The sequence below is a fragment of the Homalodisca vitripennis genome, chromosome 7, assembly GCF_021130785.1.
Source record: "Homalodisca vitripennis isolate AUS2020 chromosome 7, UT_GWSS_2.1, whole genome shotgun sequence".
Lineage (NCBI taxonomy): Eukaryota > Metazoa > Arthropoda > Insecta > Hemiptera > Cicadellidae > Homalodisca > Homalodisca vitripennis.
Genome location: NC_060213.1, coordinates 137,752,259 through 137,780,003, shown reverse-complemented (window position 1 = coordinate 137,780,003; position 27,745 = coordinate 137,752,259). Strand labels below are relative to the sequence as shown.

The window sequence follows — 27,745 nt, the reverse complement described above, 5'->3', positions numbered from 1 at the left end:
ACACAAAATACGACAAAAACACGTTTTAGCAATCAGTAATTTGTCTTCTGCTGATCGGCAGATTGTTGATGATAAGGCAAATTTCTGCAGATCGTTTCTTGAATCTTTGTTGAAGGTTCGAGATTCTACTTCAACTTATCAATAATCTGATTATCCACCTTGTAAGTACTGCCTCATTTTCGTAATCTGCAGTGATACATGAACTTGCGCTCTTTCTTCTTTTTGTTAGTGAAACTTATAAATATGATCATCAAGCTAACGAAAACAGAATATAAGCTCCATTTTTCTTTGTTGACATTCACTGAACGTTGTCATCAGCTGATAATTTCCAGTTTATTTTTGTTTCGGCGTCATAGATAGCATGGTCAAATTTCTTGTTGAATATCTAATTCTGATCCTGAAATAATTATTCATAACAGTAGTTAAGTATCGAGTGTGAGGGTTGATGTTGCAACATCCAAATCTCGAACAACGGTGTGCCAGGCCGTTCCGGAACTGGAACGCTCCAGGCTCGGAACTAGTTCCGCAAGATAGTTCCAGTTCCATGTGTTCCGTTCCAACAGCGTTTATCTACTTATTTAAGTATCTGATCGATTTTGTTGCAGTACAATATAATACTATGTTGATATTTAATACCAAATTAAAACAATTAGTTTAAAATTAAAGAAATATTTTTATTGCTAGAGAGAGTCTTAAACTATAGCTGTGTGAAACTTTACATTTTGGTAAAGTTCATTCGATAAGTCTACGGACACATAGAAAAGTAATATATGAATTATTAGTTGTTAACATATAAATTAACAATAATTTGAATATATTGATAAAAATAATTAATTACACGTTGCCACATGAAAACATTGTGGTTGCCTGAAATCCAGAGCAGAACTGGAACATTTACCAGCCTAGTCGATCTGCTTAACAGATCCAGAACACCTGGAACCATTCTGGCACGTCTAGTAAACCATTCCAAGCGTAACAGTGCCGGAACTTCTAGGCACATAACCTGTTCTAAAGAAGTGAACTGTTCCAGTTCTTTTGGCAAATCCCTACATTTTATTAGACTATTTTACAAACTAGTAATTTTACTAAAAATATGTGAAACTAAAAGAATTCATAATGGGGAACAAGAGATGAAGGCATAATACACCAGTTTCTGACCTTTTATTGAAATATTTTTGTAAATTTAATCAAAACACAAGTGCAAGAAAGAGGATGTTTCCAAACTACAAAATTCACCAATGATTTCTTCTCATTAAATGCACGTCGCTAACTTAACAAGTAAATATTATTAAAATAAATCACTTTTCTTATAAAACAGATCGCCTGGGTACAATACATATACAATAGAAAAGAGATCAGTGAGGAAAGAGGGAGAAGGCTGAACAATTATACCTAACTTTACATAAATATCAAGTTATTAAAAATACACTCATATAATACTCGACACCGCCCCACTTGAAGCCCCACTCTCTACGCACTAGCCCCGACACTAACGACAGAAACGGATCAATTGTCTGTAGATATTCGGTTACAGCCATGTTGAGTGATCTACGAGATATCCTTGTGACCTTTGTAGATTGTAGGCTTCACTGCCACTTTCCCGCAGCGGCTCAGTTCACTGCAAACAATACAAGAGGGTCACAAGCGTGTCAACAGCTCATAGAAACAGGTCGCAGTACAACAGTGACAATAAACAAAAATTCTTGATTGTTGATAAAATATAAGTACAGTCCTATAAATCATATAAATTAAAATTTGTGGTTAGAGAAAACAGAGTTGAGTAGTTTCATTACAACCAGCAACGAACTAGAATAAAATCTAAAATTGGGAATTAATACAAGCATTTGTTATCAAAGTACGCTTTGTACAAATAACTAGTGAAAGAAAGAAATCTAAACTGAATTCAGAGTTGGTAATAGAGCCAAAAATGTTAAAATACCTTTTTGTCACTGGACATATGAACTGATCATAGAAAAAATATTCAATTAACCAACAACCACAGAAAAAATTAAAAGATCTACTTACAAATACAACATAAAAACTGAAGACACTCAATAAACATAAAGAAACATACAAATTTGTTTTGTTTTAACACTTTATCAGAAAATTTGTCTTGGTCTTTTATTTTTGGAGATTTGCTCAACTATTTTGATTATAGTAATATCTGATAATAAGGCAAATCTATCAAGTATATGTAATGGTATGAAATTACTACATTATATGATTTCATTTGTTCGATAAAATAGTACATATTTTGATTTTTACATTCCCTGTTATTTTTCAAATAATTCCATTTAATAGTTCGTTATTGCATTGTATTTGCTCATAAGAGCATTTAAATTTTGTACTTTTCTTGTCATCGTAAGTATTTTTTTTAGTGTCATTCTAAGGATTTCAAAACAAGAGATCTGTAGAACACAACAACACAATCCAAGTTCTAAAACGATGCAAATACTTGTAAAATACCAATAAAAAAGTGATTAAATCCATACAACTTCAAGATAGTTTTGACTTACATGCAATAAATTAAAACAAAATTAATTAATTTGAAACTGCACTGAACATCTATCAAGTTGAGAAATGCTCAGCATTCCTTCCTGCGTTCTCGACACCTTTTTCATACACACCAGTAATTCAACATTATTTACTTGCTGTAAAGAAAACAAAAAAACACGTACCAGGAAAGCCTTGTGTAGGTGTGGTCTGCCCAGGAACGGAATATTGTGGTCTGAAGTTGGCGAAGTTTGCGTTGCCGAAACTGCCTGGCAGTTGGCCGGCTTGGAATCCAGTTGGGAACTGACTACTGATCATTCCTGGAACACAACACAGAACACTTAACTCACTTGCGCATCTGTGCAAATTATTTTTATATCATACATGCAAAGTAGTACGATAGTTAATAAATAGCACCCAAATAGAGCATCTCTCTCTCCCCCCCTCTCCTCGCCGTCACCACCAAAGATATGGTATTGAGCCATTTCTACGCTATCAGGCAATTAGAAGAAAAGGTCCATTGGTATATTATTTTAAACCTTACGATTTTAATTATCTTTTGACTAAAAATATTGATTTAGAAAACACTTTTATAAGACACGTAGTTATTTTGTTGCTATCACACAACCATTATAACACCATACGGTGGATTAATAGTGTTGGTTTTTTGGTGGGCGGGAGAAGAGGGGAAACGAAAAATCCAGTAATTTACATTAAAATAATAAATTTCAATTCTTTGTTTTATTCGTGCTTGCATACACATATAAACAAAGAAATGTATCTATTCAGACAGATATATCCAAAATTAAATTTTTTACCCATTATAAAACTTCCTCCAATAATATGAGGACCGCTTTTGGATTAAGCGTGCTGTTGCAGAAGAACAAATTGAAGCCACAGCCATAGTTTCGCAAATGGCACTTCCCTTCTTATTTGAATATAATCATTTATTAATATTAGAGAGATATGAGAGGTTTCACAAATATTTTACATTAAATCAGTCGCTAATAACTTTAATCTTGCTGCTTTAATTTATTATTTGCCTTTCTGACGGCCATTGTTAACCTTTTGAGTCAAACTCCATCTGTCATCACTAACTTGGCCACTCTGGTCCAGTCGGACTCAGTCCAAAGGCTGAGCGATCTAAAACATTGAAATTTGGGTCTGAGTTAGAGATGGCGCAGGTTCAGATCCTGCCTTTGACCGTTGCACTTTTATCAGTACCATCGACCTCGTACTGTATCGACTCTCCCCCTTATTCTGATTGATAAGATCCTCGCACAGGCCAGTGGCCCATGAGGATGAACAGAATAAGGCTTGAAAGGGGATCGGTCTCTCCTTAAAAACGTTACGTTATACGAAACTCTAGTTTTACCTGTCTGGGATGTGGTGGTAGGGGTGGAGGAGGACGTGCTGGTGGCTGCCAGTCTGCTCAGGATGGACCTCTCAGACATCTGCAGCCGCTGGGCTACGGGAGGTATCCTGGCCAGCGTTGCTGGCAGTCGGCTCACGTCGGACTTCATGTCTGACAGCAGCTCCTCCAGTTGGTTCAGCACCTGCGGCAAGGACACATTGCAGACAGATCAAACAAGACAAACACTTCTAAATTAACTGTTTGAAATTTAGATTTACAATTTAATGTTAATGTACACTGATGACGGTTGAATACCAAAACACGTGTACGGCAATAAAATAATTTAAAAAAGGGTTTTAGTTGACTTCATTACACTAACAAAGCAGCATATTTACATTCTGCATTCATATACTCAACTAACATGTTTTCCTTTATTTTTGGTGCTAGAGCGATCTACAAAAAAATGTTTGACAATCTTATTGGAATTTATTTCCAAAGAAAGAAATGAACGCTCTGCGTGAGAACTGGACAAATTCCTAAGTCCATATGGCTACATTACGTTGTCAACTGGACACTTACTATATATTGGATGAATTTAACTAAAAGACATCTAATTTTCACCATTATCTTCCTTTCATCAAGACCTTTAATTTTTGAGGAGACTATGTTTGAGTCAAAATAATAGAACTTTAATATCTAAAATTATTAATTTTGATTTTCACTATATGTCCTCATTATATTGATATTTAATTGCATATTATTTCAAATTTCTGATACTTGCATGCCCCTACTAAAGATATGAAATAGAGAAATAAATATTATTAATTTTAATGTTGCAAGAGCTTAACTCTTTGAATGCCAGTGTCCAATTTTACTGGATGTCAAAAGTTGGCCAAAAAGTGCTAACGTCCAATTTTACCAGACGTTTGGGAAAAAAGCAATATCTTAATATTTTAAAACTAATATTATATTAAATTGTTTGTGAAGAACTGTTCTTTACAAAATAAATTGTTATAGTACACTTCCGATCAATTGACTTTAACGAAAATCAATCTAGAACTCACATATAAACATTTTTGGTTGACATGGCTACCGGAAACAATGTGACATTAGTTTCTTAAAAATTGTATAACTCACTCATTATTGAAGATAATGATATGAATTTTTCAAGATTTATAGACAATTGAATACCCTTTTCAGTGATATGGACAAAGGAACAAAGGATATGAATTTTTTGATAATGATAATTAGGTCGAAAATTTAAATTTAAATAAATTCTGGAATTTGTTGACGTAAAGTCCATTTTTGATATTCCTAAATTTAATTTTATGGTAACTTTGTTATTTTATGTTAATTAGGCGGAGTTTTCAAAGAAAAATTACAAAAAAGATATGTTGATAGCTTATTAAATAATCAAATTGTGAATATTTTACTGAAACCTTGCAAAATGCCTTCAAAAGGGTTGGCACTTTCAGGTCACCCACTCAATAAATACTTGGTACTCCAAGGGTTAATAGAGAATTAACTCTCACCTTGTGAAGGACAGCGTTGGCAGGTTTGTTACCGGCGAGACTCTCCTTGCTGAGGTGCTGGTGGCTCTCCGCTAGGCACTCCACTTCGGCGAACCTGGCGTTGAGCGACATGGCGGGGTGGTTCGGGTCCTGAGTCAGGTTCAGGTAAGCGGCACGCCTCAGCTGTTCCTCTATCACCAGCGCCTGCTCTAGCAGCTTGAATCTCCTCGCCAGAAACTTGTTCTTGATTTCCAAGAAGTTTCCTTTGCCGACGTCCATCTTGAACGGTTCATTGATGATGGCGAACCGGATGTCGTTCTGGATGTCCTGCCACCGCCCGTAACCGTGCGTCACGATCCCGGCCAGCAACCAATAGTCATGCCTGGAAAAGGTCACAGTTAGTGACAATTCATCACAAAGTTCATGTTCTCTTGGCTACTCGCCCTTCCCATTACTAAGGATTGGACTGCAGTCAAAGATATTGTTAACATTAATTTTATGTCATTTTCTTGAAAAGAAACACAATCCTCAAATAATTTAAATTTAATACACAAGGCCTTTCAACATACAAGATGTTATCGTCAGGAGTGAATCAAACAATTTGAAACAGGTTAAATAGTTTTACAATTTAAAAACAATTATCAGCTGAATAAGGCAATAAAAGATTGGTACAGCTAAAAGTATAATAAATATTTATTTATGTATGAAAGTGTGGGTAAAAAAGAATTTAAACTCACATTTTTTATTTTGAAAAAATAAATTTTTTAGGAAAAATGATTTTTTGTGATTAGGCTTTAAGTGTAGAATAAAACAAGGTATAAAACAATGAATTTTGTTACACCATTATATTTTCATTTTATAATTAAATTTTACTAAGAATTTAAATCCCAAGTTTAATGTATATTTTAAAACTGTTGGTTAATCAAATCGTATTAGTTTTATTAAACAGGTGTATCTTAATTTATTTCTTTTGTTTTGTAATATTATTACTACTTCAATAAACTTTACAAATAAAATTAATACAAATCCCTATTGTTAGGGCTATCTAGACCTAGATCAGGTGGAGGAGGCAAATCGATCTCTTCATCACTGGATGTTAAATTGTTATCTAGTATATCACTAATGTTATTAATTTGTAATCCACTTGTACTTGCAGCCATCACAATAATAAATAGTACTAAATAAATTCCTCACGCATTGTTTGAACACTATAACATAGCAACCCAATCCAAAAGTAATAAAAGTTACGCATTTTCACTTGAAACCGAGACCTAACACGTATTACATATTTTAATTGCACTTTATCCTCACATTAACACACTCGCTACAAGTGACGACAATTGTAGTGCCATGCGGATGACAACAATAGTAAACACCTGCTCACCTGGCCGCCATTGCCTCAGTGTGAGCCTAGCAGTTGCCGTTTGCCGCGTGTTGTGCCTGTTTCAAACGTTGTTTATTCGCAATCCGTTCATGGTTTGGTGGCTGTGCTGTATTGTTTATTGTGTGTAGTGTATGGTGTAAGGTGACTGTGTGTGTGTGTTTATTATTGTATTTAAGCAATATAGAGGACGACAATGAACTAGTGGAAGACTATGAGTGAACGGGATGATTCCGATTCAAGTTCAGAGCTTTGTAGTTTTTTTTTTTTTACTATTTTTCCATGTTTATGGGTTGTTTTCAATATTTTACAGAAAACTATGTTTTTCACTATTTGTGCAATTGACAATGTCTTCAGTGAGTGACAGTGCCATTCGGGAGTATTAGACCCAGTGTCCTGCGGTACTGACTAAGCGGTGACTGGCGCCAGGTGCGGCTGACAAAAATTGTTGTCACAGTTATGCCATCACCAAATCTGGCTGTGGGGTTACCTGGACAACCTTTTTGGCTGTTCTGACTTCATTTTGGGTAAATTAAAAAAATATATATATTTTCCCGCATTTACGATGACCGGTCAAACTTTTTCAGCAGCAAATGTGTTAACAATAGATTGGGTGCAGTTGCGGATTTACCAATACAAGGCATGCTTGCTGGAAATCTTTCTCAAGTGACATTAATCTACTCACCTCCTATGCCAGATTTCGTACTCTCGCCCGGGTACCGCAGCCTTCTCTTCGTTCACCCACAGTGTATGGAGCTCCGTGAACCCTCCGTCAGCAATGTTGAACATAAACTTCCTCTTGCTCTTGTCCTTCTCTTCGTCCTCAGGCAGGCCTAGCGGCTTCTTCTTCTCAACCTCCTCCTCACCATCGCCCTTCTGCAAACATATACATCATAAAAATTAATAACCCTCTAATGTTGTTTGTTCAAACAATAACATTACAAGATTGGAACATACCTACTGGTTGCATCTGGGCAGTATAGCATAATATATGTATACATTTTAATCAATATTAAGTTTTCATATAATTTGGGATATTTTACTTCACACTCCATATTATTCGAACTTCCTTTTCCCATATACAAGAATATTCCAACCCCATTCAGATCGATTACTCTGACTTCTACTGTAAAAGGAACAAAAATAATAATATTTGTTCCTCTGCTAAATAGGCAGAGCCAACAGGCCATCCTGTGTGAAGAATTCAATTACTTTAGGACTGAGTAAAACACAACAATCTTGAAAAGGTTGTCATGGGAATATCTCTGTCCATTATTGCTGTGTTTACCTCTAAAAACACCAAACTCATATTTTGTTTTAAGATTAAATTACAACCATAATTGCAAGAAACCAACTAGACTACAAACAGTGCTCTTATATATAATCATGTATGAACCCGCAAAATAGGCAGAGCCAACAGGCCATCCTATGTGAAGAATTCATTTACTTTAGGACTGAGTAAAACGCAACACTCTTGAAAAGGTTGTCACGGGAATATCTCTGTCCATTATCGCTGTGTTTACTGCTTACAACACCAAACTCAAATTTTGTATTAAGATTAAAGTTTAAAACATATTTGCAAGAATCCAACTAGACTACAAACAGTGCTCTTATATAATATAATCATGTATGAACCCGCAAAATAGGCAGAGCCAACAGGCCATCCTATGTGAAGAATTCATTTACTTTAGGACTGAGTAAAACACAACAATCTTGAAAAGGTTGTCACGGGAATATCTCTGTCCATTATTGCTGTGTTTACCGCTTACAACACCAAACTCAAATTTTGTTTTAAGATTAAAGTTTACAAACATAATTTGCAAGAATCCAAATTGACCAGAAACAGTGCTTTTATATAATATAATCATGTATGAACCCGCAAAATAGGCAGAGCCAACAGGCCATCCTATGTGAAGAATTCATTTACTTTAGGACTGAGTAAAACACAACAATCTTGAAAAGGTTGTCATGGGAATATCTCTGTCCATTATTGCTGTGTTTACCGCTTACAACACCAAACTCAAATTTTGTTTTAAGATTAAATTACAAACATAATTGCAAGAACCAAATTGACCAGAAACAGTGCTTTTATATAATATAATCATGTATGAACCCGCAAAATAGGCAGAGCCAACAGGCCATCCTGTGTGAAGAATTCATTTACTTTAGGACTGAGTAAAACACAACAATCTTGAAAAGGTTGTCACGGGAATATCTCTGTCCATTATTGCTGTGTTTACCGCTTACAACACCAAACTCAAATTTTGTTTTAAGATTAAATTACAAACATAATTGCAAGAACCAAATTGACCAGAAACAGTGCTTTTATATAATATAATCATGTATGAACCCGCAAAATAGGCAGAGCCAACAGGCCATCCTATGTGAAGAATTCATTTACTTTAGGACTGAGTAAAACACAACAATCTTGAAAAGGTTGTCACGGGAATATCTCTGTCCATTATTGTTGTGTTTACCGCTTACAACACCAAACTCAAATTTTGTTTTAAGATTAAATTACAAACATAATTGCAAGAACCAAATTGACCAGAAACAGTGCTTTTATATAATATAATCATGTATGAACCCGCAAAATAGGCAGAGCCAACAGGCCATCCTATGTGAAGAATTCATTTACTTTAGGACTGAGTAAAACACAACAATCTTGAAAAGGTTGTCATGGGAATATCTCTGTCCATTATTGCTGTGTTTACCGCTTACAACACCAAACTCAAATTTTGTTTTAAGATTAAATTACAAACATAATTGCAAGAACCAAATTGACCAGAAACAGTGCTTTTATATAATATAATCATGTATGAACCCGCAAAATAGGCAGAGCCAACAGGCCATCCTATGTGAAGAATTCAATTACTTTAGGACTGAGTAAAACACAACAATCTTGAAATGGTTGTCATGGGAATATCTCTGTCCATTATTGCTGTGTTTACCGCTTACAACACCAAACTCAAATTTTGTTTTAAGATTAAATTACAAACATAATTGCAAGAACCAAATTGACCAGAAACAGTGCTTTTATATAATATAATCATGTATGAACCCGCAAAATAGGCAGAGCCAACAGGCCATCCTATGTGAAGAATTCAATTACTTTAGGACTGAGTAAAACACAACAATCTTGAAATGGTTGTCATGGGAATATCTCTGTCCATTATTGCTGTGTTTACCGCTTACAACACCAAACTCAAATTTTGTTTTAAGATTAAATTACAAACATAATTGCAAGAACCAAATTGACCAGAAACAGTGCTTTTATATAATATAATCATGTATGAACCCGCAAAATAGGCAGAGCCAACAGGCCATCCTATGTGAAGAATTCAATTACTTTAGGACTGAGTAAAACACAACAATCTTGAAAAGGTTGTCATGGGAATATCTCTGTCCATTATTGCTGTGTTTACCGCTTACAACACCAAACTCAAATTTTGTTTTAAGATTAAATTACAAACATAATTGCAAGAATCCAACTAGACTACAAACAGTGCTCTTATATATAATCATGTATGAACCCGCAAAATAGGCAGAGCCAACAGGCCATCCTGTATGAAGAATTCATTTACTTTAGGACTGAGTAAAACACAACAGTCTTTGGGTATTGTCGTGAGGAAATATCAGTCCATCTTTTAGACTGAAGTATATTACAAAGTACCACAGAAAAATATGGTATTTGATAAAATACTGAGTTACTGAGCATTGTTTCAAATTAACAATTTGTTCCGAGAAATAGTTAAAATATTAATTTAAGAAAACACTACCTTAAGTATACTATTACTATTGTGTAGAATTTAAATTATAACACAAAATTGCTACAAAGTAAAATAAAGGATTATTTTGAAGGTACTGGCTGGCAAAACGGAATATTCCCGAAAGCCTTAAAACTTATATACTTATAGGCGAGCTCAGGTATTTATGTACGAATTTTACATAATTAACACTTTCAACAACAAACCCAAATTTGGTATTCAATTACAAACATGCTTGCAAGAACCAAATTGACCAGAAACAGTGCTCTTATATATAATCATGTATGAACCCGCAAAATAGGCAGAGCCAACAGGCCATCCTATGTGAAGAATTCATTTACTTTAGGACTGAGTAAAACACAACAATCTTGAAAAGGTTGTCATGGGAATATCTCTGTCCATTATTGCTGTGTTTACCGCTTACAACACCAAACTCAAATTTTGTTTTAAGATTAAATTACAAACATAATTGCAAGAACCAAATTGACCAGAAACAGTGCTTTTATATAATATAATCATGTATGAACCCGCAAAATAGGCAGAGCCAACAGGCCATCCTATGTGAAGAATTCAATTACTTTAGGACTGAGTAAAACACAACAATCTTGAAAAGGTTGTCATGGGAATATCTCTGTCCATTATTGCTGTGTTTACCGCTTACAACACCAAACTCAAATTTTGTTTTAAGATTAAATTACAAACATAATTGCAAGAACCAAATTGACCAGAAACAGTGCTTTTATATAATATAATCATGTATGAACCCGCAAAATAGGCAGAGCCAACAGGCCATCCTATGTGAAGAATTCATTTACTTTAGGACTGAGTAAAACACAACAATCTTGAAAAGGTTGTCACGGGAATATCTCTGTCCATTATTGTTGTGTTTACCGCTTACAACACCAAACTCAAATTTTGTTTTAAGATTAAATTACAAACATAATTGCAAGAACCAAATTGACCAGAAACAGTGCTTTTATATAATATAATCATGTATGAACCCGCAAAATAGGCAGAGCCAACAGGCCATCCTATGTGAAGAATTCATTTACTTTAGGACTGAGTAAAACACAACAATCTTGAAAAGGTTGTCATGGGAATATCTCTGTCCATTATTGCTGTGTTTACCGCTTACAACACCAAACTCAAATTTTGTTTTAAGATTAAATTACAAACATAATTGCAAGAACCAAATTGACCAGAAACAGTGCTTTTATATAATATAATCATGTATGAACCCGCAAAATAGGCAGAGCCAACAGGCCATCCTATGTGAAGAATTCAATTACTTTAGGACTGAGTAAAACACAACAATCTTGAAATGGTTGTCATGGGAATATCTCTGTCCATTATTGCTGTGTTTACCGCTTACAACACCAAACTCAAATTTTGTTTTAAGATTAAATTACAAACATAATTGCAAGAACCAAATTGACCAGAAACAGTGCTTTTATATAATATAATCATGTATGAACCCGCAAAATAGGCAGAGCCAACAGGCCATCCTATGTGAAGAATTCATTTACTTTAGGACTGAGTAAAACACAACAATCTTGAAATGGTTGTCATGGGAATATCTCTGTCCATTATTGCTGTGTTTTACCGCTTACAACACCAAACTCAAATTTTGTTTTAAGATTAAATTACAAACATAATTGCAAGAACCAAATTGACCAGAAACAGTGCTTTTATATAATATAATCATGTATGAACCCGCAAAATAGGCAGAGCCAACAGGCCATCCTATGTGAAGAATTCATTTACTTTAGGACTGAGTAAAACACAACAATCTTGAAAAGGTTGTCATGGGAATATCTCTGTCCATTATTGCTGTGTTTACCGCTTACAACACCAAACTCAAATTTTGTTTTAAGATTAAATTACAAACATAATTGCAAGAACCAAATTGACCAGAAACAGTGCTTTTATATAATATAATCATGTATGAACCCGCAAAATAGGCAGAGCCAACAGGCCATCCTATGTGAAGAATTCATTTACTTTAGGACTGAGTAAAACACAACAATCTTGAAAAGGTTGTCATGGGAATATCTCTGTCCATTATTGCTGTGTTTACCGCTTACAACACCAAACTCAAATTTTGTTTTAAGATTAAATTACAAACATAATTGCAAGAACCAAATTGACCAGAAACAGTGCTTTTATATAATATAATCATGTATGAACCCGCAAAATAGGCAGAGCCAACAGGCCATCCTATGTGAAGAATTCATTTACTTTAGGACTGAGTAAAACACAACAATCTTGAAAAGGTTGTCATGGGAATATCTCTGTCCATTATTGCTGTGTTTACCGCTTACAACACCAAACTCAAATTTTGTTTTAAGATTAAATTACAAACATAATTGCAAGAACCAAATTGACCAGAAACAGTGCTTTTATATAATATAATCATGTATGAACCCGCAAAATAGGCAGAGCCAACAGGCCATCCTATGTGAAGAATTCAATTACTTTAGGACTGAGTAAAACACAACAATCTTGAAAAGGTTGTCATGGGAATATCTCTGTCCATTATTGCTGTGTTTACCGCTTACAACACCAAACTCAAATTTTGTTTTAAGATTAAATTACAAACATAATTGCAAGAACCAAATTGACCAGAAACAGTGCTTTTATATAATATAATCATGTATGAACCCGCAAAATAGGCAGAGCCAACAGGCCATCCTATGTGAAGAATTCAATTACTTTAGGACTGAGTAAAACACAACAATCTTGAAAAGGTTGTCACGGGAATATCTCTGTCCATTATCGCTGTGTTTACCGCTTACAACACCAAACTCAAATTTTGTTTTAAGATTAAATTACAAACATAATTGCAAGAACCAAATTGACCAGAAACAGTGCTTTTATATAATATAATCATGTATGAACCCGCAAAATAGGCAGAGCCAACAGGCCATCCTATGTGAAGAATTCAATTACTTTAGGACTGAGTAAAACACAACAATCTTGAAAAGGTTGTCACGGGAATATCTCTGTCCATTATCGCTGTGTTTACCGCTTACAACACCAAACTCAAATTTTGTTTTAAGATTAAATTACAAACATAATTGCAAGAACCAAATTGACCAGAAACAGTGCTTTTATATAATATAATCATGTATGAACCCGCAAAATAGGCAGAGCCAACAGGCCATCCTATGTGAAGAATTCAATTACTTTAGGACTGAGTAAAACACAACAATCTTGAAATGGTTGTCATGGGAATATCTCTGTCCATTATTGCTGTGTTTACCGCTTACAACACCAAACTCAAATTTTGTATTAAGATTAAAGTTTAAAACATATTTGCAAGAATCCAACTAGACTACAAACAGTGCTCTTATATAATATAATCATGTATGAACCCGCAAAATAGGCAGAGCCAACAGGCCATCCTGTGTGAAGAATTCATTTACTTTAGGACTGAGTAAAACACAACAGTCTTTGGGTATTGTCGTGAGGAAATATCAGTCCATCTTTTAGACTGAAGTATATTACAAAGTACCACAGAAAAATATGGTATTTGATAAAATACTGAGTTACTGAGCATTGTTTCAAATTAACAATTTGTTCCGAGAAATAGTTAAAATATTAATTTAAGAAAACACTACCTTAAGTATACTATTACTATTGTGTAGAATTTAAATTATAACACAAAATTGCTACAAAGTAAAATAAAGGATTATTTTGAAGGTACTGGCTGGCAAAACAGAATATTCCCGAAAGCCTTAAAACTTATATACTTATAGGCGAGCTCAGGTATTTATGTACGAATTTTACATAATTAACACTTTCAACAACAAACCCAAATTTGGTATTCAATTACAAACATAATTGCAAGAACCAAATTGACCAGAAACAGTGCTTTTATATAATATAATCATGTATGAACCCGCAAAATAGGCAGAGCCAACAGGCCATCCTATGTGAAGAATTCATTTACTTTAGGACTGAGTAAAACACAACAATCTTGAAAAGGTTGTCACGGGAATATCTCTGTCCATTATTGCTGTGTTTACCGCTTACAACACCAAACTCAAATTTTGTTTTAAGATTAAATTACAAACATAATTGCAAGAACCAAATTGACCAGAAACAGTGCTTTTATATAATATAATCATGTATGAACCCGCAAAATAGGCAGAGCCAACAGGCCATCCTATGTGAAGAATTCAATTACTTTAGGACTGAGTAAAACACAACAATCTTGAAAAGGTTGTCATGGGAATATCTCTGTCCATTATTGCTGTGTTTACCGCTTACAACACCAAACTCAAATTTTGTTTTAAGATTAAATTACAAACATAATTGCAAGAACCAAATTGACCAGAAACAGTGCTTTTATATAATATAATCATGTATGAACCCGCAAAATAGGCAGAGCCAACAGGCCATCCTATGTGAAGAATTCAATTACTTTAGGACTGAGTAAAACACAACAATCTTGAAAAGGTTGTCATGGGAATATCTCTGTCCATTATTGCTGTGTTTACCGCTTACAACACCAAACTCAAATTTTGTTTTAAGATTAAATTACAAACATAATTGCAAGAACCAAATTGACCAGAAACAGTGCTTTTATATAATATAATCATGTATGAACCCGCAAAATAGGCAGAGCCAACAGGCCATCCTATGTGAAGAATTCATTTACTTTAGGACTGAGTAAAACACAACAATCTTGAAAAGGTTGTCATGGGAATATCTCTGTCCATTATTGCTGTGTTTACCGCTTACAACACCAAACTCAAATTTTGTTTTAAGATTAAATTACAAACATAATTGCAAGAACCAAATTGACCAGAAACAGTGCTTTTATATAATATAATCATGTATGAACCCGCAAAATAGGCAGAGCCAACAGGCCATCCTATGTGAAGAATTCATTTACTTTAGGACTGAGTAAAACACAACAATCTTGAAAAGGTTGTCATGGGAATATCTCTGTCCATTATTGCTGTGTTTACCGCTTACAACACCAAACTCAAATTTTGTTTTAAGATTAAATTACAAACTTAATTGCAAGAACCAAATTGACCAGAAACAGTGCTTTTATATAATATAATCATGTATGAACCCGCAAAATAGGCAGAGCCAACAGGCCATCCTATGTGAAGAATTCATTTACTTTAGGACTGAGTAAAACACAACAATCTTGAAAAGGTTGTCATGGGAATATCTCTGTCCATTATTGCTGTGTTTACCGCTTACAACACCAAACTCAAATTTTGTTTTAAGATTAAATTACAAACATAATTGCAAGAACCAAATTGACCAGAAACAGTGCTTTTATATAATATAATCATGTATGAACCCGCAAAATAGGCAGAGCCAACAGGCCATCCTATGTGAAGAATTCAATTACTTTAGGACTGAGTAAAACACAACAATCTTGAAAAGGTTGTCATGGGAATATCTCTGTCCATTATTGCTGTGTTTACCGCTTACAACACCAAACTCAAATTTTGTTTTAAGATTAAATTACAAACATAATTGCAAGAACCAAATTGACCAGAAACAGTGCTTTTATATAATATAATCATGTATGAACCCGCAAAATAGGCAGAGCCAACAGGCCATCCTATGTGAAGAATTCATTTACTTTAGGACTGAGTAAAACACAACAATCTTGAAAAGGTTGTCACGGGAATATCTCTGTCCATTATTGTTGTGTTTACCGCTTACAACACCAAACTCAAATTCTGTTTTAAGATTAAATTACAAACATAATTGCAAGAACCAAATTGACCAGAAACAGTGCTTTTATATAATATAATCATGTATGAACCCGCAAAATAGGCAGAGCCAACAGGCCATCCTATGTGAAGAATTCATTTACTTTAGGACTGAGTAAAACACAACAATCTTGAAAAGGTTGTCATGGGAATATCTCTGTCCATTATTGCTGTGTTTACCGCTTACAACACCAAACTCAAATTTTGTTTTAAGATTAAATTACAAACATAATTGCAAGAACCAAATTGACCAGAAACAGTGCTTTTATATAATATAATCATGTATGAACCCGCGAAATAGGCAGAGCCAACAGGCCATCCTATGTGAAGAATTCAATTACTTTAGGACTGAGTAAAACACAACAATCTTGAAATGGTTGTCATGGGAATATCTCTGTCCATTATTGCTGTGTTTACCGCTTACAACACCAAACTCAAATTTTGTATTAAGATTAAAGTTTAAAACATATTTGCAAGAATCCAACTAGACTACAAACAGTGCTCTTATATATAATCATGTATGAACCCGCAAAATAGGCAGAGCCAACAGGCCATCCTGTATGAAGAATTCATTTACTTTAGGACTGAGTAAAACACAACAGTCTTTGGGTATTGTCGTGAGGAAATATCAGTCCATCTTTTAGACTGAAGTATATTACAAAGTACCACAGAAAAATATGGTATTTGATAAAATACTGAGTTACTGAGCATTGTTTCAAATTAACAATTTGTTCCGAGAAATAGTTAAAATATTAATTTAAGAAAACACTACCTTAAGTATACTATTACTATTGTGTAGAATTTAAATTATAACACAAAATTGCTACAAAGTAAAATAAAGGATTATTTTGAAGGTACTGGCTGGCAAAACGGAATATTCCCGAAAGCCTTAAAACTTATATACTTATAGGCGAGCTCAGGTATTTATGTACGAATTTTACATAATTAACACTTTCAACAACAAACCCAAATTTGGTATTCAATTACAAACATGCTTGCAAGAACCAAATTGACCAGAAACAGTGCTCTTATATATAATCATGTATGAACCCGCAAAATAGGCAGAGCCAACAGGCCATCCTATGTGAAGAATTCAATTACTTTAGGACTGAGTAAAACACAACAATCTTGAAATGGTTGTCATGGGAATATCTCTGTCCATTATTGCTGTGTTTACCGCTTACAACACCAAACTCAAATTTTGTTTCAAGATTAAATTACAAACATAATTGCAAGAACCAAATTGACCAGAAACAGTGCTTTTATATAATATAATCATGTATGAACCCGCAAAATAGGCAGAGCCAACAGGCCATCCTATGTGAAGAATTCATTTACTTTAGGACTGAGTAAAACACAACAATCTTGAAAAGGTTGTCATGGGAATATCTCTGTCCATTATTGCTGTGTTTACCGCTTACAACACCAAACTCAAATTTTGTTTTAAGATTAAATTACAAACATAATTGCAAGAACCAAATTGACCAGAAACAGTGCTTTTATATAATATAATCATGTATGAACCCGCAAAATAGGCAGAGCCAACAGGCCATCCTGTGTGAAGAATTCAATTACTTTAGGACTGAGTAAAACACAACAATCTTGAAAAGGTTGTCACGGGAATATCTCTGTCCATTATCGCTGTGTTTACCGCTTACAACACCAAACTCAAATTTTGTTTTAAGATTAAATTACAAACATAATTGCAAGAACCAAATTGATCAGAAACAGTGCTTTTATATAATATAATCATGTATGAACTCGCAAAATAGGCAGAGCCAACAGGCCATCCTATGTGAAGAATTCAATTACTTTAGGACTGAGTAAAACACAACAATCTTGAAAAGGTTGTCACGGGAATATCTCTGTCCATTATCGCTGTGTTTACCGCTTACAACCCCAAACTCAAATTTTGTTTTAAGATTAAATTACAAACATAATTGCAAGAACCAAATTGACCAGAAACAGTGCTTTTATATAATATAATCATGTATGAACCCGCAAAATAGGCAGAGCCAACAGGCCATCCTATGTGAAGAATTCAATTACTTTAGGACTGAGTAAAACACAACAATCTTGAAATGGTTGTCATGGGAATATCTCTGTCCATTATTGCTGTGTTTACCGCTTACAACACCAAACTCAAATTTTGTATTAAGATTAAAGTTTAAAACATATTTGCAAGAATCCAACTAGACTACAAACAGTGCTCTTATATATAATCATGTATGAACCCGCAAAATAGGCAGAGCCAACAGGCCATCCTATGTGAAGAATTCAATAATTACTTTAGGACTGAGTAAAACACAACAATCTTGATAAGTTTGTCATGGGAATATCTCTGTCCATTATCGCTGTGTTTACCACTTACAACACCAAACTCAAATTTTGTATTGAGATTAAATTTGAGTTTGGCAAATATGCTTGCAAGAAATCAATTTGGCTACAAACTGTGCTCTTATATATCTTGTATAAACCTGCAAAATAGGCAGAGCCAACAGGCCATCCTATGTGAAGAATTCAATTACTTTAGGATTGAGGACAATACAATAATCTGTGATTATTCTTCTTTTTTAACAGTGTTATTCCTAGATATGATTTTACTCATTGGTAATAGGCTATATACGACAAAATGAAACATTTATTTTATAAAAGTAAGATTTTAACATCTAAATTTATGGATTTTGTATATCAAATTTAACGAAAACAACTCTATGAACATAATAATAGAGGATAGGAATAATATTTAACCCAAAATCTTTGTCTGTCTACTTAAATTTTTCAATAACTTATAAAAATCTATGTTGTTTAAGATTTAACATTTCTTTTAAAGAAAACAACATGAAAATAAGTAGTTACTTTAAAATGTGAGTCTTACCTCTTTTTTCACTTTATCCTCATTGCTTGACTCTTTATCTTCCTTTTCTTCTTTTTCTCCAGTCTCCGCATTCAATTTGTCTACATCTTTCTTGGTCTCGTCCACTTCCATTGATTCACCCTCCTTTGGTGATTCTTTTTCAGTTTCCTTTTCACCTTCTTTACTAGAACTGTCTTCTTTAGATTCTTCTGACTCTAATTTTGGTGCTACTGGCTTATCTACAGGGGCATCGGATTCAGTCTTATTCTGGAAACAGAAACATTTATATAGTGTTCAGAATAAAAAAAAAATTTAAATATAATTATCAACTATAACAGGTTTAAGATAACTAAAATTATTTTATCTAAAATGTAATATACTTCTTCTAGAATATAATGAGTAATAATCAATTTTCAAATGCTTATTTCAGATACAATTTGTTTTTACGTACCTGATCATAGCAATAAAACAAAACTAATATATTTTAGATAAATGTCAAAAATGATTGTAAAAAGTAGCTGAATAGGGTTTGTGACATTTTACAATTAAAATCATACTTTACATAAACATTAAGAGGTAAAAACATAAAACACACTGATGGTCTTACTTCATCTTTCTTTCTGTCTGACTCGGATTCTTCTGTTTTGGCGGATTTACTGTCACTTTCGTCTTTACTTTGTTCCTTATCAGCACCTTCTTTAGGTTCGTCCTTGACAGCAGCTTCCTCACCCTGTAATTCAACAGCTGTGTAAACCATCTTACCTTAAAAACAATATAATCATACTTATCATGAAGTTTATACGGAAAATAATACTTTTTATTAAGGGGACTTGCTATCGGAAAAATTTTTCATCATTTATTTTTTATTGTTCATTATTATTATTTAGAAAGTGCTGAATAACATTGTGTTTTTTGCTGTCTTACTTAAAAATGAGTGAAAATAAAAATTTATTTTACCTCTGCAGGCTGATTTTTTACAAACAATACTATATGGCGGTTCAGGTAGTTGCAAAACATATGACATACATGACGTGAAGCTATTTTATTTTGTTAGGTTGGGTACACTATCTTGTACTGATCAGTGGTCTGTGGAGTGTGTCATTATTCTGTTTGTTGTTGTTTGGAATCAACTAATGTTATTTCTGCTTGCTGTCATAGTGAATAGTTTTACTAAAACTAATCTGATCTAACTTAGTATTTTATACTTATAGGTTGTGAAAATGTGAACTTATTTGACTTCAAAATAAACCTGTACTTGGCCTTGTAACAATACATAGCTTATATATTATTTTTTTTAATAAATGTCACTGTCGCTGCATAAGTATACCACTGATACTTACAGGAGTCATATTGGTTCATAAACTGTAAATGTAACACTAAAACCTTCAACATTTTGGGTTTTCACCGTTTTCCGAAAGTTGGTTTTTTTTTTTTTAAATTTTTAATGCACATTATCTCAGCACCTAATGAAGATATTGCAACCAATTCTTTTTGCTACCTTATGCCATGTATACTGCAAGATATCTTGGAAAAATGGTTACTCACTTTAAAAAAAATGTTTTATTTAATTAGTATTAATAAATTTTTAAAGATTAAATAAAATGTATGTCTTAAAATGTAAATGTGTAATGTCTTGTAGCATACTAAATAAAAGTGTGTTGAATAAGACCAAAAAAATTACTGCTCTAGGTCTAATGGTTTATGAGAAATCCTGCATATGGGTTAACATGGAGTAAGACAGTCCCCTTAAAAATTTAACTATCCTATAAATAATTGTTCATTATTCTATAGAATTTAAATCTACAATTCTTAAACACATTTATATCACTCGTAAGCAGAGTGGGCTGACTTTTGTACACCGATGTGATAAAATTCAGCTGTCGAAGATATGAGTCCAGCATTGATGTTGGAGCTCACTCTTGCTGTAAAATACTAAGACATTAAATATTCCTGACTGTAAATCCTGTTAATGATAACGAAACATCTATATTCACTAGATGGAGTTTGATTGCTTTACATTTTTGAATCAATTACTTTTTATATTTTCCTTTTCAAACAAGGTCTTACACACTAGAAGACTTTTTACTTTTCATCGGAAATATGAGAAGCAGATAAAGGATCAATCTTCTGTGTTGGCTGTGAAAGGAACAAACCAACTATTGGATATGAAAGGAACAAACCAACAGATATTGGATATGAAAGGAACAACCCAACAGATATTGGATATGAAAGGAACAAACAAACAGATATTGGATATGAGAAGAACAAACCAACTATTGGATATGAAAGGAACAATCCAACAGATATTGGATATGAAAAGAACAAACAAACAGATATTGGATATGAAAAGAACAAACAAACAGATATTGGATATGAAAAGAACAAACAAACAGATATTGGATATGAAAGGAACAATCCAACAGATATTGGATATGAAAAGAACAAACAAACAGATATTGGATATGAAAAGAACAAACCAACAACAGATATTGGATATGAAAAGAACAAACCAAACAGATATTGGATATGAAAAGAACAAACAAACAGATATTGGATATGAAAGGAACAATCCAACAGATATTGGATATGAAAAGAACAAACAAACAGATATTGGATATGAAAAGAACAAACAAACAGATATTGGATATGAAAGGAACAAACCAACAGATATTGGATATGAAAAGAACAAACCAACAGCTATTGAATATGAAAGGAGCAAACCAACAGATATTGAATATGAAAGGAACAAACCAACAGATATTGGATATGAAAAGAACAAACCAACAGATATTGGATATGAAAAGAACAAACAAACAGATATTGGATATGAAAAGAACAAACCAACAGATATTGGATATGAAAGGAACAAACCAACAGATATTGGATATGAAAAGAACAAACCAACAGATATTGGATATGAAAGGAACAAACCAACAGATATTGGATATGAAAGGAACAAACCAACATATATTGGATATGAAAAGAACAAACCAACAGATATTGGATATGAAAGGAACAAACCAACAGATATTGGATATGAAAGGAACAAACCAACAGATATTGGATATGAAAGGAACAAACCAACAGATATTGGATATGAAAGGAACAATCCAACAGATATTGGATATGAAAAGAACAGTCCAACAGATATTGGATATGAAAGGAACAACCCAAACAGATATTGGATATGAAAGGAACAACCAACAGATATTGGATATGAAAGGAACAAACCAACAGATATTGGATATGAAAGGAACAAACCAACAGATATTGGATATGAAAGGAACAAACCAACTATTGGATATGAAAGGAACAACCCAACAGATATTGGATATGAAAAGAACAAACCAAACAGATATTGGATATGAAAGGAACAAACCAACAGATATTGGATATGAAAGGAACAAACCAACAGCTATTGAATATGAAAGGAACAAACCAACAGATATTGAATATGAAAGGAACAAACCAACAGATATTGGATATGAAAGGAAAAAACCAACAGATATTGGATATAAAAGGAACAAACCAACAGATATTGGATATGAAAGGAACAAACCAACAGATATTGGATATGAAAGGAAAAAACCAACAGATATTGGATATGAAAGGAAAAAAACCAACAGATATTGGATATGAAAGGAACAAACCAACAGATATTGGGTATGAAAGGAACAAACCAACAGATATAACTTTTCAAACGGAAGGAAAAGAAGAAACCAACCTCCTTCTCCTTGTCATCGGCAGTGGTTGAGGTGGCAGTAGGAGGGGCAGGTGAGGGGGCGGCGCTGGTGGCAGGGGTGGCGCTTGTACTCGTGGTTGGGGTACCCTCCCCTACCACCTTCACAGGCTCTACAGGCTTGCGCACCACCTCCGGCATGCTGTAGTAACCGTTGATGTGCTCGAATTCTTGCACCTGCAACAACAAAACTCCTTAAAACATGTAATTTGTTACAAAACCTTTGATCGTTATAAAATATCGATATTAGTTTACACAATTTAGGCCTTTTCCAACACATTTTACAAGGCATTACTTTACTAACAAAGCAAAGACGTAGTTCCAGAAAACAAATTTTTATTACATAACAATCAATAATTTTATTGAAATATTAAGGTAACAAATTTGTTAAAATGTAAACTGTCACTTTTTACAAACTCTTTTTAAATAATAAAGAAAAGCCATTTCTTCGAAAACCTCTACCCAGTTGATACAAAACCATTATGTACACTCTAGAAGACAAATCTTACGAACTGTGTAAGTACTATTTTTTATGGGAATCCTTCAGGATCTTGAATTAGATTATCTTTTCCTATCAAACTAATGCACATACCATATAATGCTGAGAATGTAATGTGACATTCAAAATCAACCCACGACTTGAAAGAATTTTACGTGTCAGTGTTAAGATAACAAGACTTTTAAAAATTATTACAGAAAGGTTCTTGCCATTTCACTATAAAAGTCCCAGCTTCTCCTAAACTCTTCAATGTATTTTAACCCGTATACAAAATTATTAAGAGTGGTGTTTTTACTCAATAAATTAAGAAATCGTGTAAATCTCTCTTGTGTAAGTGGGAAGTCTCACTACAGCCTACTATCCATTCGTCGTTTACAGTTTCTGCCTGCCGATTGTGGAATGCCTTACCTATAAACATCAGAGCCATTGATAAGCGCGCTCGCTTTGGGGCGGAGGTCAGGGCCTTGATGCTGGGGGCTCAGGGGGTATAGGGGGGTTGGCGGCTTTGGAATGTGTTACTTAGGGCAACTGAATACAAGTTGAATGAATGCATGCGTGTATGTCTTATTATACTTTTGTAAATATTTATAAAGTTACATTAATTATAGATGTTGTTTTTTATTATTTTAAAGCTAAGATTCTTTTAATGTATAAGATAAATAAATAGATTTATTTTTAGTTATACATGTATATGTATGTTAGTTTAATTTTTTACGAGGTTAAGTGGTAGAGAGGACTTTATAGTCCTAACTTCGCCTCTAATAAAGACATTTTTCATTTCATTCTTCAATAGTAGCTAAGATAGTAACTTTTTTTGAGCTTAAACAAATAAACTTACAACTATATTTGAGTTCATTTTTGATATGGCATTAAAGCAACATAATTGCAGTTATGTTTTGTTTTTATTCTCTTACAACAAGAAGCTTATAAATTACACTTAGTCCTATGAGGACCTTAGGGCTGCTTCTGGTGACAGGATATTCAGGATGTGTAAGGTAGGGGCCTGCCTCCTATCAAGATCCATGAGGAAGAATTAGGGCACTAATCTCAATGTCATGTCCCCCGGAAGAAGGAAAAGCCAGCTCTGGATCAGCCTCTCCAGTCAAAGCAGGCAGGGGGTGGCACAGCCTTGTTGAGGCTAGCAAGAACCTCTGATACTTAGGGAACGAACTCCACCAACTCCAACAGTCATCTCCCGCAGTAGACTAGACCTATCGAATTGCCCTTGCAACTCAATATATCGACATTTGTGGTTAGTGATGTGCCGCTCCTGGACATCCATAAGGCTGCCCAGATTTAAGTGACACATTGGTTTTTGCTGTGCCCAGTGGTAGGTTTAACTGGAAGGTATAAACTAGCCAGAAGTGATCCCTGCTGGGTGAACTACTGTAAACAGTTAATAAATTTTGTCTCAATTCAACGGCAAAAATTGCTTTATGGTTCATGATTTCTACACGGATTCTTCCTTCAGCTCACCTTCTTCCTGATGAGCGACATGACGCCAATGCGTGTCAACACGTGTTGCCGGCTGAGCCCCTCTCGTGGCACACCGTCGGCGAATGTGTCCGCATTGTCTGCACCTGGCTCGCACAAGTGGCGCATGAACAGTGACACGTACGCCTTGAAGTTCTTCTCCGACTTGCCGCGAAGGTCGCGCACCAGCCTGGAACACCTAGCAGTCACGCAACACTCACGGGGGCCGACACACACAGACACAGGGTCACTACCCCATCCAACACACACCTCTACCCTTCCACCATCTTATCAGGGATTTTTTTTATCTAACCAAATTAAGATTATACAATGTTAAAGAAACAAATTGAAGTTACACAAGTACTTTTAAGGACATCTTTAGCAGGAAGTTGAATATTACGTCTGTTAACCTTTTTTGTGATTCTCCAAGAAAACTTCCACTTAATCATAACAAGTAAACTACTTTCTTAAAAAATCACTTATGCAGTAAAAAAGTTAAACTTAACTCACTTGTAGAAAATATAAAGCTGCAGTATGTCCAACGAATTTCTAACAAAAGAATAAATCATAAATTTACCATAGTAATAAAAAACTTTAATTTAGTACATTGCTACGAGAGGTGTGTGTTTAGACTGTATTACACAGAGATCGGTACAATAACACATAACATAAAACTGTTATGTTCTTCCTTGCCTGTATTTCTGGCAAATTAAATCTTGATTTTTTTTTAGCAGATCATACAGTACTGAAAGAACACAGCAGACACATTTAACATTTGATTTTAACATACAACAAAGACTGGAACAAACTATATTTAACTGTCAAATTTGCACAGATCACAATATGTGAATGTATGTTACAATGTGCTCACTCTTTATAAAAAAAGATTTTCTGTTAAAATGTGAATTTACTCATGAAATGGACCTGTTATTTAATCAATTGTGATTAGCAAAAATTAAATGTTCTACGGGTTAACTACTTTTTTAAATGAATATTTTGTTATTTAGGCACACTACAGTTGGAAAGAACGTTTCACAGGATTAACAACAACGTGGTACGTGCAACTTGGTTGTAATATTAGCATAAAACAAAATTTCAAAATATAAATGCACACTGACAAATGCAAAGTACTAACTATGATTCATAAACAATACACACTTTAAGAAATTAAAAGGCAAGGGAAATTGTTTTCATGCCCACATTTATTTGGAACAAGAACCCTGCCCAATTCCATCTTGACTTAAAAAGGAAATCAAAATTGTAAATACTTTTAATGAGTACAAATTTACTCTAGAAAAATGAATTGTAAAACTTCTACTGTAAAAATTAGCTTTTCTAAGAAGAAAAAATAGTCAAATTTAGCCCAATAATAAATAAATTGTATATAAGCCATTTAGAAGTGACTCATTTTGCAATTGGAAATTATTACAACAGCTAGTGTACTTAATTATACTAAACTACCACAACTGTTTTAAAAACACTATTAAAGGAGAATCTACATGAAACAGGTTTCATTACATTAATTGTTAATAAAAATTAGTTTGGATTAGCATTTTATAGCTAAACCAAAGTTTTCATTAAAGCAAGCAAACATTTTTAATACGTAAACCTTTAAAGTGAAATGAAACTTGCCTTTATTGGATGAAGTTAGGACTATCAAGTCTACTCTTACACTTAATCTAAAGGTTTAAATTCAAAGTGGTGTATATGATAATTTTAGTTCTTTTATATATACATGAAATAATTCAAACAATTTGAAGTCAGGTAAGTTTAGTGATTCAAAGTGATTTTAGACAAACAAAGATGAACAGATAAAAGTATTTTTCAAACAGGAGATACCATTGAGAATTGAAGGCATCTTGAGGCGGCATGCCGTAGCGCATAATGGCGTTGAGGAAGGCCTTGCGTTGTCTGGCATTGAAACCCAACACCTGGAACACATTCAACAAATTATTGATATAAAAATAATTACATCATTACCGAATTACACGAATGGTTACTCAGCGCTAACTAAAACCAAGGCCAAACAATTAGAGGTTACAAAAGACTTTTCCCAAAGTTCATTTTCAGAATCAAAATCGAATGATTAATTTTGTAAGGGAAGATCACTTCTGGTTTCTGGCTAGAGCAATTCTTCAGAGAATTGAAAATTAGTTTTTACAAAATTTCCTTCCTATAGAACTTTTTAATAATCAGAAAAGCATGAATCATAACTATTTGGATATGGTCAGACGTGTTCCGAGACTATCCTATGCAAGTATAGTAGTAAAAGTGTGACTTATCGGATTAGCATGACTCACTGACACACAGTTGTGTCGTAAGTCGAAACATCAATACAACTTCAGCTTAAAAACATGGTATAGTTTAATAACATCAATACCACAGTTGTGTAAATGGTAGCCAATTCACTCAGTGGATCGATTGATTACAATCAGATTGTAACCATGATTTGTGCAGTTACAATATAGAAAAAATTCTCTGTAAACATTCTACTTAGAATTGAATTACTACTTTTTAACTACTACTACAAGGAATAAGTACATTTAATGGAAATTCTTTCACCCTCAAGTGACTGTTTAAGTGTTTTCCGACACAATTCTTAAAAAGTTAGGATAAAAAAATGTTTTCTCCTGAATCTGGAGAAAGAACGCTGGTTTTTCCGGTTCTATCAAATCTTATATTAGCTTCTTATCACATAAATAAGTCAACGTGATGAAGTGGTATTATTCACGTTAATGGAGATGGGGATTACCTCAATGTTGCCTCCAACTCTTGCCAGCAGAGGTGGTAACGGCCGATCCTTTTCTTCTCTTCTCTCGGGTCGGCGTTTCTTCCGGCCACCTTCCATTCCTGTTGCACACAACCAATGTTATAGGAAACATAAATAGTCTAACGACAGTTGTCTTCAATTTATCCAACTCTGGTAA

At 33.9% G+C, this 27,745-nt stretch overlaps 2 protein-coding genes across 3 annotated transcripts in view; one reads left to right on the top strand and one right to left on the bottom strand.

Annotated features, from left to right (window-relative positions):
- The window catches only part of LOC124366404 (chromodomain-helicase-DNA-binding protein Mi-2 homolog), a 136,131-nt gene that overhangs the window by 99,381 nt on the left and 9,005 nt on the right, over positions 1-27,745 (top strand).
- Positions 1,143-27,745, bottom strand: LOC124366405 (chromodomain-helicase-DNA-binding protein Mi-2 homolog). Of its 2 annotated transcripts, none has more exons than XM_046822930.1 (11): positions 27,571-27,745; positions 26,658-26,749; positions 24,822-25,017; positions 22,832-23,023; positions 19,715-19,837; positions 19,129-19,374; positions 7,425-7,615; positions 5,380-5,740; positions 3,869-4,049; positions 2,679-2,813; positions 1,143-1,618 (listed from the first exon to the last, which is right to left on the bottom strand). In XM_046822930.1, exons 1-11 carry the CDS (start codon positions 27,664-27,666, stop codon positions 1,611-1,613), a joined length of 1,821 nt encoding a protein of 606 aa, XP_046678886.1. In that variant the 5' UTR covers positions 27,667-27,745; the 3' UTR covers positions 1,143-1,610. The 2 variants fall into 2 exon arrangements, with proteins under 2 accessions (XP_046678886.1, XP_046678887.1); XM_046822931.1 differs by having other exon boundaries at positions 24,822-25,008; positions 27,571-27,723.